This window comes from Etheostoma spectabile, chromosome 8, assembly GCF_008692095.1.
Source record: "Etheostoma spectabile isolate EspeVRDwgs_2016 chromosome 8, UIUC_Espe_1.0, whole genome shotgun sequence".
In the NCBI taxonomy this organism is placed as follows: Eukaryota; Metazoa; Chordata; class Actinopteri; order Perciformes; family Percidae; genus Etheostoma; species Etheostoma spectabile.
Window position 1 is genome coordinate 21,711,570 of NC_045740.1, and position 14,642 is coordinate 21,726,211.

General features: G+C 43.2%; 2 protein-coding genes across 2 annotated transcripts; one reads left to right on the plus strand and one right to left on the minus strand.

The window, feature by feature from the left end:
- Positions 1 to 1,687: 1,687 nt before the first annotated feature.
- rag2 (recombination activating gene 2) lies at positions 1,688 to 4,616 on the plus strand. The gene is given in 3 exon segments (XM_032523623.1): positions 1,688 to 1,828; positions 2,970 to 4,108; positions 4,110 to 4,616. Coding segments are annotated over 2 exon segments (1,602 nt in total). The 5' UTR covers positions 1,688 to 1,828; positions 2,970 to 2,983; the 3' UTR covers positions 4,587 to 4,616.
- Positions 4,617 to 5,825: 1,209 nt separating this feature from the next.
- On the minus strand, positions 5,826 to 12,567 carry rag1 (recombination activating 1). Its single transcript, XM_032523615.1, is given in 6 exon segments — positions 5,826 to 9,016; positions 9,867 to 10,298; positions 10,301 to 10,906; positions 10,909 to 10,997; positions 11,089 to 11,430; positions 12,420 to 12,567. Coding segments are annotated over 5 exon segments (3,210 nt in total). The 5' UTR covers positions 11,424 to 11,430; positions 12,420 to 12,567; the 3' UTR covers positions 5,826 to 7,268.
- Positions 12,568 to 14,642: the final 2,075 nt, after the last annotated feature.

The following is a 14,642-nucleotide window of genomic DNA, read 5'->3' on the forward strand; positions in this document are numbered from 1 at the left end:
CTGCTTCCAGCTCAGTTTTTCTCTCTGTGTTTAGGCATGTGTGTGTCACTCACATAGGGGATCTGCTTTTACCTACAGTAGGTTGAATCTTTAAAGTGGAGACATATACACCTAACCAGCTGCTAGGATGTATTCATCATTGTTGAAGAATTATGTGTCTTTTACCCTCCCTTCACAAAACAGCATCATAGTATGATAATGCGTGAAAAAATGACTCACACTCCCTGCGTACAGCATGTCATTCAGTGTTGAAGGAGTGTGTTTATGTATAGTCTGCCAACTAATAGCTATATTTGTTAAACTGTGTATTGGGCTTTTTTTTAACAAGCTATGAGAGCAGTCTGGCAGACTATAAAAGATCAGATCATTTTATTTAAAAAGAATAAGCATGAGGAAACAGGAAGAGGCAAAGCACAAGGAAAATAAAGGGAAAGGAAGCACGTCATATCCAAAAAACAAAGATTTTAATTGATGCTACAGTCGCAAAGGTCAAAATGTGAAGGCTGTACGTTTGAGAGGAAACATTCTCTCATGAAGCAAGGCTTCAATAAATACTTCTATTTTCACAATTGAAATGGTTGCTCTTGACTTATTTTTCTGAATACAACGTGGTGATGGTGGGGGGTGGGGAGGGTGGGGGGGTCATATGCTGCATCATAGTAAAAAAAAGAAGAAGTGATTACCACATGTAGTCAGCTCCAGATTAATTGTGTGAATTAACAGCCCTAGCATTGGTGAATTAACTAGAAACATCATTTCAATCATTTACATGAAGTTCATTATCTGGGAATTGGAAAATGGTTTGGCCACAGGTCATAAATTAAATGATTTAAGGAATTTCAAATGCTCAATTTCCAAAATAATGTTGAAAGCATATCAGTAAACTAAACGCAATTAAAATGCTATTTGCATCTGTTAATGTAGTAACCAAGATTAAATATGAATAAGGGTATTTCCCCCAAACATTGCTATTATAGAGTGTTTTCTTCCAGAAATAACATTAACAGCTATAACAAGTTAAAGTTTGTCTGATAGACTTAATTTCACAGAGAACAAACACACACAAAACACACACACACACACCACACACACACACACACACACAGACACACACACACAGTGGTTTTCCATCCATCTCTATTGTCTGCTTCCAACCTCTTGCCAAAAGATTCACACTAGAGGTGTGTCTTGTTACACCAATAAAAAAAAAAAGTAATAGTCACGACGTTGAACTACTTACTACTGACATTTTGTCATCCTGCATTTCCTCCACAATGCAGGTCACGTTTCCAGCATGATTTCTTTATGAACGTTAGTTTCAATATTTAGGTATTACACAATTGAAGCTAGTTTTGGACGTGTGTAACACAATTTATTTATTTAATGTGAATGAATGCAATTTCTTAAAATGTGTTAAACCAGAGCAAAGCAGCATGTCCTATTTTCTTTTGGATTCTCTGGAGAGCAAATAAAACAGACACTATATTTTTAAAGGTATTTTAAGGAATTAAAGCGGTTAGGTTTGTTTAAACAGACGAGAGGCTGTTGTAGCTTCTCTGCTATAACTGATATCCAGTGATACCTTTGAAGTGATACACTAAATGCATTCAGGCAGCACACCTGCCAGTGAGCAGCAGTCACAGACTGTTAACCTCAAGATCTGGAAGTGTTTGTGAATCAACGAAGCTTCACAAACTCTCTCTCTCTCTCTCTCTGTCTCTCCATCTCTCCGTCTGCCTTTGTCAAAGTTTGGCTACATAAAGTCCCTTTTAGGTTTATCTTCAGATTCACACTAAATTGAGCGCGGCATCCTGGCCCTGGCCGTAAGGTAAGCAAACTAAAAAAAACTATGATTCTGAAAAGTTCTCAGGCTTGTTAAATCAATGTCATGCTACTGTTACTCTTGTACAGTGACACTGTCTGTGTTGAAGTCACTTACACTGTCCACAGCAGTATCAATATTGCTGTTAAAGCTACTAAAAATGACACATTTTTAGTAGCAAATTTTTAGTAGAAAAAAATGAAAAATGACATTCTATTGTTATACAAGTCATTTGAAGTAATTGTGGACAAATAACGTATCTTAACTCTAAAATCGAATTCATTATTAAGAGATATTATATCATTCATTAAATTGGTCATTTAGTTTTTATTTATCTTCATTTAAAAATGTAGAATCCCCATTACCAATAGCTAATGAACACAGGGCCGCCGTCCAATCATTTTGTAACAGTATTGACACCAGAAAATGTGTATTAATGAGTACTGTGACATTCCCAGAAAGTGACAGACAGTGTTTGTTTGTGTCTCATGCTGCATTAAAGTACACCCTGTGAGGTTGTGATTCAAAGATAGAAAATTTAAATATGAGGTTTTGTGCGTGGTTGAAAATAATAATGACAACCCATGAAGAAGTAATCTTTCCTTACTTATGGACGCATGACTGTTGCTGATGTTTGACTTGAAGACTCAGTCACGCTGTGCTACTTTGTGTTGCCAAACACTAGCAACAGCAGCATCATCCAGCACACTGTAAGCTGTATGTTAACCTCAGCATTGGTAGTGTTGGTAGGTGTGTCACGGTTATTGTGCTTTCCATCCCCAAAATGTCCCATCCTGGCAAAATGAGTCTTAGAAAAGTCTAGTTTAAAATCTAGATTTTTTAATTATAACTATTTTTTTAATATTAAAATAATAATAAGTAATAGTATTAGTTTTAGTTTTTTACCATAATTACCATTCCTTTATTGTATTACTGTATACATGTAGCACTTATGTACTCCATCCTCGGCAATTTAAAAAGAGAGTGTCTTGCAGAGAGGCTGCATGCCCCTGTTTGGGGTCTGGATTATGTGGATTATGATCCTCCAGGTGTTACTGTATAAACAGGAAGCAAAAACGCTGCCTCCCTGAATGAAAACAATCAACAGCTGACTGACATATGTTTGTGTTCCTGTGTTTTGACGCAGGCAGCTGGCGGAAAATGACCCTGCAACCATTAACTCCAGTGAACTGTGCAGGCCTTATCCAGCCCGGCTTCTCTCTGCTGCAGCTCGATGGGGAAGTTCTCCTGTTTGGCCAGAAAGGTTGGCCAAAGCGCTCATGTCCTACGGGCGTGTTTGGCGTTCGCATTAAATGTGGTGAGATGAAGTTGAGGGCCATCTCTTTCTCCAATGACTCATGCTACCTTCCTCCATTACGTTGCCCAGCTGTTTGCCGCCTCGACCCCTACGACGGGCTTCCGGAGAGTTATCTCATCCACGGTGGTCGCACCCCAAATAACGAGATCTCATCGAGTCTGTACCTGCTGACCATGGATAGCCGGGGCTGCAATCGTAAACTGACCCTGTGCTGCAAAGAGAAAGAACTAGTGGGAGAAGTGCCAGGGGCGAGATACGGCCACACCATGAGCATGGTTCAAAGCCATGGGAAGACAGCTTGTGTATTGTTTGGTGGGAGATCCTACATGCCTGCGGGAGAGCGGACCACAGAGAGCTGGAATAGCGTGGTCGACTGTCCCCCCCAGGTGTTCCTGTTTGACTTGGAGTTTGGTTGCTCCTCTGCACACACTTTACCTGAGCTCAGCGACGGACAGTCTTTCCATTTGGCCCTTGCCAGAGAGGACTGTGTCTACTTCCTCGGGGGTCACTCGCTCACCTCTGACTCCCGCCTCCCTCGACTCGTCCGCCTGCGTGTTGAGCTCCTGCAGGGCAGCCCCTTGCTTTCCTGTGAGACTCTCGAAACTGGCATATCCATCTCCAGTGCCATAATCAGCCGTACAGGTCCTAGCCACAGATATATCATCTTAGGTGGGTATCAGTCAGACTCTCAGAAGAGGATGGAGTGCAGCACTGTGATTCTGAATGAGAAAGGGATCCACTTTGAGACCTTAGAGGCACCTAAGTGGATCCCAGATATCATCCATAGTCGGACTTGGTTTGGAGGCAGTGCTGGGGAGGGAAGCATCCTACTTGCTGTACCTACTGAGGGAAGGCCGTCCCAAGCGGACATGCATTACTTCTATCAGGTGAGCTTCCAGACCGAGGGAGACTCCAAAGAGAAGGATGTGACCCAGGGCTGCAGCCAGGAGCCAACAGAATTCGATGACTTCCACTCCTCTCGAAGACTCTGAGGAGCTCTACTTTGGTCGTGAGCCGCATGAACTGGAGGACAGCAGTGATGGAGAAGAGGGTAATTACAATGAGGAGGATGAGGAGGACGAATCCCAAACCAGCTACTGGATCAAATGCTGCCTGGGCTGTCAGGTGGACCCCAACACGTGGGAGCCCTACTACTCCACTGAGCTCCACCGGCCAGCCATGATCTTCTGCTCCAGAGGGGAAGGGGGACACTGGGTCCATGCCCAGTGCATGGAGCTGTCTGAGACCCTGCTGCTCCGGCTCTCTCAGGGAAGCAAAAAGTACTTCTGCCATGACCACGGAGGCCTGCCCTACCAGGAGATGACCCCACCTCGACAGGTCATGTCTCTGAAGCGTATCGCCATGAAAGTTAAGGACAGGAAAACTCCTCCGACAATCAAGATGTCCCCTGCCAAAAAAAGCTTTTTCAGGAGGCTTTTCGACTGAATCCAGTTTATGATGTGGCTCGATCACTGTTAAAAACGCTGTGTGTGTGTGTGGCCTGGTTGGATCAGTGGGTAGAGCAGGTGCACGTGTACTTTGAGGTTTATGCCTTGATGCAGAGGTCCAGGGTTTGAATCTGAGCTGTGATGATTTCCTGCATGTCTTCCCCCTTTCTCACTTAGCTGTCCTATCAAATAAAGGTGGAAAATCCCCAAAAATGATCTTCAAAAAAAGAATCCTGTGTGTATTCAGCATGTTCAGTCTAACATTTTGTGAAGATAATAAACAATACAAGTGCATCCTTATTATAATTGTCATGGAATATTTTAGCAAGTCTGTGTCTGAAACGTTTCTAGTTTGTGTTTTGCCATCTGTATAACAGTTGATTGTAATTTTGTATTCATCTTTATTTCTTAACACTTCCTTCCATGGCCAAATGGAGCTGAATTCTTGTTAGATTTCTTTTTACCATTCAAATGATGATTACTGAATGAAAAATACCCAATATGCTGATCTGTTCTAAATTAAAACAACAATAAACAAGATTCTGCCCTCATACCTGTTTATTTCTAATGTGTTTCTTAAAACTTTTTATGAGTCAGAAAATCTTGACATATCAATGTTTCTAGTTTTTAAGTTTGCAGTAGTATTCCATCATGGACCAAAATAATAATAATGAAAATAATGGAATTGAATTAACACTTCCTAACATTGGCAACCAAAGCCAAATCTACCTAAATAGTTTTTTTTAATCATGATCAATAAATAAATAATAATAAAAATACCAAAATGACATTTATGTACAAATCTGTAATCAGTAACATCAGTAATTAATTAAAAGGCAACCTGAATAAACATCCTGAACCTAAAGCTCTTTATTGCTCCATATCCTTTTAAAGAGCTTTCACAATCTCAATGTTTGAGCACATCTCCATGCAGTGTTTCTAGTGTGTGTTTTCATTCGCTGTATGACAGTTCATTGCTATTTTGTATTTTTTACACAGTAAAAATAAGCAGTTACGAGTGCTGTCTTGCAGGATCAAACTATGAATTCTTCAATGTTAGAACACAAACGCAATGTAAAATAAAGTTAAATAAGAAACAACCAGAAGATCAAGTCACATTATGTCTTTATTTATTCTTTAGAGGAAACAAGGCAAAAAAAGGTAACTTTAACTCAGGTAACTGGTCAAAAGGATGGTAAGTTGACTGCTTCAGTGAAAATACAGCAGAAAAAAATCCCCACTGAAAGTCTTCAGCAACCCCAGCAAACAGTTTACTGGATATTTAGTGTAATGTGGAAACAGAAAATGAGGAAATCCAGGGTTAAAAAAAAAATTCTGTGAGTCATCCATCATCCATTACTTTGGAAATGCAATTCATTATGGCAACAAAACAAATAAAAAGACAAGTTGCACTCTAAAATGTGATAGCATTGTAGGAGACAAAAAGACAACTATGGAATGAAATGTGAATATTTCACAGCTGTCACTTGGTTAAACTATGACAGTAAAATAAAATCAAACTTTCAGTCAAACAGGAAAACAAAATTGCCTGTCACAATTCAAAATGGTGAGGGCACAAATAAAGATAATGTAATCAATCAATCAAACAAATAAAGTCGCCAACAAATCAGTTTCTAGCTCCCGCTCATCCCTCTCCTCTGTCAACCCGTGGCAATGAAGAAATATCAGCAGAAAAAGAGCCAGGTTATAAACAGAACTACAGACAAATCCCTGCCTGCTGGAGAGTCCACGGGGAATTAGGCTTCGTAATGGACCATACTGTATTTTTATGGTATCAACAAAAAGGTCAGTATATGCTTTATTTTATGTGAAGAATTCGAATTTGAATCATCTATCCTCCACTGTGCAAAAACTAAAAGAGATAAAAATTGGTTCAAAGTGACCTGGCATCCATTCTGGCCCTCAGGGATCCCACGATAAAACAATAAAGTAATCTTTTTCAGAGGGCACTCATGAAACAAAACACATTTGGGTCTCTGTGATTGCATTTTGTTTCAGCTCAAATGATATATTAATACAGTCGCCACAAATGTGGTCTTCTTAACACAATTTCACGCAATGACTTACAGCACTTTCATCTGTTTCCATAGATATTCTCTCCATTAAATTCGTAAATGTGTCATATCCTTGCAATACAATAAACTGTGCCATATTTCACAGATGGTGAAGATAAAAAATAAGAACTTTCCTGCAAAGAGCAGGTGAAATATAAACCTGTGTTCTGTGTTCGTCTGTGTCCCCATCTTTGCACTGTGGTGACCAACAGCTAACAAAGCAACAACAACAAGGCAGCACAAGTACAAGTAAAAATGTGGTGTGAGAATAATTTTCTTGTCCATCAAATTTTAGAATTTATTCTGTTGTGCAAGAAATTTGTTATTCAATGGGAAATGCATTTTGTAAAGTTACAACAATAAAAGATGAGGGTTTAACTTTGCCCAAAGACACTTCAATTGCAACATAATCTAAAACAAAAATGTAGAAAATCATGGCTTTAAGTCCATAAGCTCCATTCCCCATTATTTTAAATTACAATGAATGAATATAGAAAGTACTTTTGTAAACAAGTCCATATTTGATGGAGGCAATGAAAATATTATACAACTATCTTGAAAGCAATGCAATGTTACTCAAGGTTCACATTGCTGTAAAATCAAAATCAAAAGTCATTCATTTCCAGAGACATGTCCTCATAATCCTGGCTCTGTACTGGGTCAATGGTAGCTTGCAGAGCTTTGGCAGAGTCCTTGTGAGCTTCCATAAACTTCTGCAAGAGCTTGGACGTGTAGAGCCAGTGATGTTTCAACACATCCTCCAGCTCAAAGGCCTTCGACTGGCGTGCGTTCATCTTCCGGAAACGCCTGAACAGTTTGTTGGCCGACTCGTTCCCTTCGCTGGCCCAAGCTCCTATGGATCCATCTCTCTCTATGATTTCTGGCACATGCGCCAGGGTCTTGTGCAGGTAATTGGTTATCTTTCCATCATACCTATATTTAAATGTAGTGGAGAGAATGTCAGCAAAGCGCTGGGAGTTGAAGCTGTAGCGACACAGCTGGTCGGGGCACTCCTTGGCCGGGCAGGAGGAGCGCCACACAGGCTTCATCTGGAGGTAGAGCCTTATAAGCTCCCTCAGGGCCTCCCTCCTCTCCTCTGAGGGCACCAGCTCACACACCACCTCCACAGCCTCTTGGGTCATTAGCCGCCGGGCATAGTTGCCATTCATCCTCATCACCGGTCTCAGCTTCAACTTCTTCCTCAGCTGTTTATCCAGGGCGGCCCTCCAGCTGCGCCGTTCCTCCCGACTGGGGTTGACCTTTTTGTACACCTCTCCGATCTCATCCTGGAAGATTTTGTAGAACTCAGTGGCATTGCCAATGTCACAGTGCAATGCATCCAGCGTGGAATGGGTCTCCATGAAGGGCTTGGCAGAGACCCCCTTGACTCTGTCTCGCAGCTCATCTACAGACTCAGAAAAAGGGTTGGTTCTCCATATTTCGTACCGATCTAGGTTCTCTTCATGACTGCGGGTGACGGAATGTAGCACCATGTTTTCAGAGGCCTCTGCCCGAGTGGAGTCACAAAGAGTGCACACATAGGAGGATCCTGAGGCCTCGAGGCCCTCCATCTCACGCACCATCTTCTCATCATATCCCGTGCCTCTGAAGTGAAAGCGAAAGGAGCGAGGTAGTCCACCCATGGATATGATGAGCCTGCTCTCTTTCATTGCATTACGCTCTGCAACTATAGGCCCCAGGACAGCTGTCAGCGTCTCATGGTCTGACTCATCTACAAACATCAGGCAAAGGGGCTTACAGGACAGTTCTGAGTTTGGTTTTGGCTCAGTGAAGATGGTTACCTCTTTCTCCTCCTCCTCTGCCATGACAGAGACAGACATAATAGTGATAGAAAAACGTACAGCCTTCTCAGGAACAGCTGGTCCTCCACCGTGCTTCTCGCTGACATCGCCCATGCCATCACAGGATTCCTTGATCATGACACTGAAGCCTGAGGTGCAAGCACTGTCTTCCATCCCACTCTCTCTCAGCCCTTCCATGATGTCCTCCTCCAGATCCTTTAACGCGGACACCAGTGCCACATCGTAACGAAACCGCCGAGTGATGGTGTCAGCTGGGAAGTCATCCACCGAGGAAGCCCATCCAGAGACTCCATTAATAATGCCAACATTGCAAGATGTAGACACATTCTTGAGAGCGGGCTGCCATTCAAACTCGTGAAAGCCAGGGAGAAGCTCCTTCTCTGCAGCTCGCAGGGTGTGCAGGGGCTGAAAGATCTGGCGGCCACTGGTGGCTTTAACAGTCCGGTACATCTTGTGATACTGGCTGCAGCTCAGGAAAGTGTTGACCCGAATGGCCAGACACACAGCAGGATGCAACCCAATGCCTCTGCCTGCAGAGAGAGAGAGAGAAATGGAATGAGAAAAAGTTTTAGAGAGAGACAGAAGCAGGCAAAGTAAAAAGAAAAAGAAAAAGAAAAAAGAAGGCGAGAGGATAGGATTTAGACATGGAAAGAGTTATTTAATCCCAAACTGGAAGCCCATTTCTAGTGCTTAAAAGGAACTGCAGTATCCAACATTTCCTCATTTGATATCTCGCATTTAGAGTCATTTATACTACGAGACTGAGAAAATCACAAATTTACCACCCAAATGTGAATGTATCATTGTCAAAAGCCCACAAGCCCATGATTACAGAATCCAATATTTCCTAATTTCCAAATGTTATAAGGGGACAGAGGGTGAGTCAGTGAAGCTGGCAAAAGTGATGTATTGGCTGCAGATGAAAACAGACACCAGCTGGCTTCTATTCCCCAGAGAGGAGGATGGTGCTGTCTGTGTAATTTGCAGACATAAGAGCTGCTGATGTTGTTTTGATTCTAACAGCCCCTTCACAAGAGTTGTTATTGTGCATTAAAGGGAGTGTGAGACTGAGAGACTGACGGACAAGCAGGCAGGGAATGTGTGTGGGAGAGAATCAGGGAGGTGTTGAGCGTGCAGCAGCGGTTGTTCAATAAACAGAGATGGGCAATAATGAAATGTTTTTTCAATCAAAATCAGACAAAACCTCTTCCTCTTCAATAGTGAACTTTTCAATTCATTGCTATTTATGAGATGACTTCAGAGGCAGGTAGAAATATTAATGAGCAAACACTATCATCATTTTTATTTGTTTGTGTCCCTTTTTCTTGGCTACGGAGGGTTATATGTTGATTAAACTAAAAAATGAAAATAGCTTATTACCTTGCATCAGTGCCTCTAGCTCATCTGCTTGCCGGTGTTCATTCGCAGACCTCAGTGCAAGCAGAAACAGAGCCTGACACACAGACTTCAGGTCGCCACCTTCCTCTTTGTCTGCAAACGCCCTCACCTGGTTCTTCATATCCCTCAGCCGATGCTTCTGGGCACGACGGGTAAGCGACAGCAGGTGCTGACGGGGTCTTCCCCCTTTATTGGCTTGCAGGGAGTTGTCAATTTCTGATGACTGCTGCTTTGTGTCCTGCCCATCCAGCTCATGGCCCAGACAATGAGCTTTGAATGAGTCTAGCCTTACTTGCTTGCCACAGCCACTCCTAGGGCAGAGCAGAGGCAGGGAATGTAGGGCTGATAAGAAGGCTTTGGTGGGTGGGCTGAGATCATCAGGGGCGCAGGACAAGTTGCAGGCCGGGCAGTGAGTCCCAGAACGTGGTTATATTTTAGAATACAGCTGCGGCAGAAGAGGTGCCCACAGGGGGACTGGACTGGATCAGAGAGCAGGTGGTCACACACCAGGCAGGTGAAAGAAAAGAGGAAGTCCACGGGAAGCTTCTCAGAGATCAGCTTGGTATTCACATGGTCCTTCTGGCAGTGGGTGATGTTCCTCACCCATTGCTCTCTCTGGATGCTGGTTTTCCTACATGCCTGGAGCACAGGAGCATGATGATGGTCTCCGAATGGTCTCAGAGCCCTCCTCTCACCCACGGCAATGATGTCGCTGTGGTCCCACCTGGTCCTTTTTGCCAGGCTCTGGGCTTTGGGAATGGCTTTTCGCCTCTTCCTTCTAGTCCGCTGGAATGAAGGTTTCCTGGGTGAGCAAATATGACAGGGGGAAGTGTGGGGTTTCCATTCCGGGACTCTCGTTCTGGAGAAGCTGCAGAAGCCGCCTCCGCGCATGGCAACCACCCAGCAACGATGGCAGAAGAGAAGAGGTTGGACAGACTCTGTGTCCTCTGTCACGTCCACTTTGAAGACTTTGAGGATGACCTCTGGCCAGCTTGTAAACTTGCAGCCCATTTTACGCAGGCACCTTTGCTGATCTCATCCAGATCCCCGCCAACATCGTGCACTGGTCCTTTGACTTTTCTCAGGGTCATTCCACAGAGACGGCACAAGCACCTTCATAGACAAAAAAAAAGTCAAATGCTTTAAATAAAATTCGTGTTATATAGGGAATTTACAGTAATATAGTATAGTGACATTTTATCACCTGAGGTTGTTCATGTGGGTGTCCATCTCCTGTAGCTTCATATCTACCCTCCAGCCGGGGCCCTCCACATTTTCCTTGCTTTTTCCCCCGAGGCACAATTTCATAACACTCCCTGGACTTACAGCATTACCTGACTCTATATTTGGAGCTGCATGATGTGAGATCCCTAACAAGGCTCCTTTCTCAGGCTGTGCTTCACTGGGCAAAGGGGCCTTTTCCATGGACTTCACCCGGAACAGTTTAAACTTCCACTTAGAGTACTCAGAGTGGGGATGGTGGAGCTCAGCCGGCATGGAGGATCTGGGGCCATCTGTCTCCAGGCTCTCCTCCGCCATTACGCGACTTAGAAATTAGATCCTGGAGGAGAGGGGAGGAGAGGGGAGGAGAGGAGAGGAGAGAGCATCACAAAAGTGAGAAAATAATTTCAGCTGTCCGTGAGATACATGGCTGTGGATGCAGGAGAACAGATTTGAAGGTTCAAATGCTTGGATATCCCCGATGCCTTCTCAGCGTTAAGCCCATGACACCATCTAAAAGCTTTACTTGATTCCTGTTGAATTAATGCACCAAGTTCCCTGAAATCCAACTGAACAGAGAGTAGTGAGCCCCATCCCAGAGTGCTGTATTATAACAGAAGTGGCATTTTGATCTTGTGTAAAATGCATGAGACAAGCATTGGGGGATCGATACAGCGCAAAAATCTTCATTTCTCTCATCTCCAATCCCATCGCTCAGGGAGCCATTGTGGATTTTTTCCTTTGACACAGCGAGTTTGCTAAATGGGCAACCTTATCGCTGCAATGCTGTCAATCATTTATATTAGTCATTTTCTTGGCTGGAAAGAGAATTGGAGTCCCGGGAGCCTATGACTGGCATTTTAAATGCAGCGGGAAAGAAATTTAAAATACAGGAAGCTTACTAAACAAGAAACCATCATATTGAATAAAGATCATAAATAATTATTCCAAACACAACATTGTTACATCAAAGAGTTGTATTTCAACAGGCAAGTGCTCTTGATGCTATTAGCACAAGTAAGATCAATGCTGCATTGACACACCATATTTCATCTCCCACCATATTATCTAGGCTCCATTTCAATTTCAGACAATAAATCAGTAAAACAGTCTTACCGTTGCACACCTATGGTGCACACACTCTAGTCTCTTTTGTCTACCCATCTTTCGGTCTTCTCTCTGCGTTTTCTCCCTGGGAGGCTGATATCTGCCAGTACTCCTTCATTTCCTAGCTCTCTGCGTACTTGACATGCTGAACTCTCCTTTGAGACAAACAGCTGAGCCTGAATGCATGTGTGTCAGCTGGGCTCTTACCTTGTTTTTCAGTCTCAGCTGGCGTCAGCTCCCCTGGGGCTACTCTTTGCATGGGAGCACAAGGGAAGCCCTGGAGCCAGGCCCCGTGCACACTACGTGTACTGTCTATGCAAGAGTCTGTCACAGCTTGGAGCATCTGTTACCAGGAGTTGTGGCTTCATGCAGCGGGATTGCTCCTGTCTGTCTCAACACGTCCTGTATTTATACCCTTCCTTTGGTGGGATCCCAACAGTCAACTCCTGACACCTGATGCAGGCAGCTGATTTTTGGAGAAAAAAAACATACAAAAAAAAACAAGCTCGACCCCAAAGCACAGTTGCAAACATGTACAGTATACATGTACAGAATCCAACAGCCTACCCCAAAAAAGCATTTTTTTTTTTTACCACAATACATTGATCCTCAGCTGGAAACACTTCTGTGTCACCTTTATCTCCCTCACATCAATCTGCAGGCTCACCTCAGCCAGGTGGCCTCTCTCTGACAGAAAGATAGATGCTGTTTAACTTATGGAAAAAGGCTACCAGTGCAGAGACACAACAGATTACAAAATAAATGCATTTCCTAATCACACTGACAAATTAAATGTCTGACAAATGTTTTACACCAAAAGAATTTAGAGTCTTTGTTGATTTGTTTGTGTGTGTGACTGTCAGAAGTGTTGAGGTGTTCGATACAATTATGAAATTATTTTTAATCAGACATCAACGTTTGATGTAATGTCTCAGTAGGTATGGGGAGTATTTGCTCAAAATCATTCTTGTTTGTTAATTATCCAGGGGATTAATCTGGTGTATTCGCCACAGGAGCTTGCTGCGGTTGCGTTGAATTTGCTAACCAAGTCATTAGATACACAGTCAGTGGGAACCAAACAACAGTTGGGTCTCTCCCACTCTTGCCAGCTTAACAGGGGAGCAGGATGAATACTGGCAGGCTTATATTGGGTGCATGTGGTCAAGTGTAATCTCACATTGGCAGACCTTCCTCCACAGTGCTGCGCAGGAAGGGTCTGGCTGATCCGGCATCGGAGAGGAACGTGCTCTGGTTTATTGGCATTTCTTTAAGCCAATTACTATCGTCGACGGAACAATGGTGCCTCTGCAATTTAGCCTCGGAAAGTAAAAGCCTCGTGTATGTTCAAAGGTTGTTTTAGTGATGCAACAGAACACTCAGATTGGACAGATAGTCTAGGGTGACCATATTTTGATTTCCAAAAAAGAGGACACTCGGCTAGCCTCGAGACACAAATCCAGACAGTCTCCTCAGAGGTCAATGAACATGCTTTGTTATGCCTCACTGGTACAGAAATAACTCGTGTAATATGTTAAAATCTGTAACAACCTGTAACAAAATAATAGCTCTTTTCAAATAAATAAATAAATATGAAACAGTGTTCTAAATATGACCTATTCTGTTCTATTCAGCTTCAAAATCCAGCTTCAACTAAATATCTCTTAAAACCTTTTCAGTGTAATGAGATAAGGTTTTTTTGGTGTCCGTGTGAGCTTTGAGATCTCCAGCACCTTTATTAGACACTGAAACGTACGTGCTAGCTTTGCACACGGTGCACTCGCAACAAAGTACCGTAGTATTGTGGGCAAAGCGCCAGTCAATTTAACTACATGCTTAATGGTCCCACCAGTGAAAACCAGACATTTTCATGAATGACGTTTTCATGAATTTATAACCTCCCCCCGGACGTCCTGAACAGTACGTAAAAAGTGGACATGTCCGGGCAAAAGACGACGTTTGGTCAACCTAAGATAGCCTAGCTAGCTGTCTGGATTTACCACACAGAGATCTGAGGAGCAGTTAACCATAGTCCTCATAGAATGCCAACACAAAGAAAGAAAAATATGTGAGACATCTGGCCAAAAATGAGGCACATCCGGAAGAACACACGGCGGAACATCCAGCGGTACCGGAACAATCCCCTACATGAAACATTGTCAATATAGACTGAGTCAAGTGGGACCTTAGACAGGAATGGTAGTTTTTATTTCTGTTGGTTTCTTTGTGACAAATATAATTGATCACAAATAATGCTGAAGCAGGGGGCGGCCTCTAGCTCGCCCAGTAAGAGCATGTGCCCCTTGGCAGTCCTTGGCAGCGGCCCGGGTTCAAATCCGACCTGTGGCCCTTTGCTGCTTGTCATCCCCTCTCTTTCTTTCCCCCTCTAGTGTCTATCCACTGTCACTATCAAATACAAGTAAAAGCCCCCCC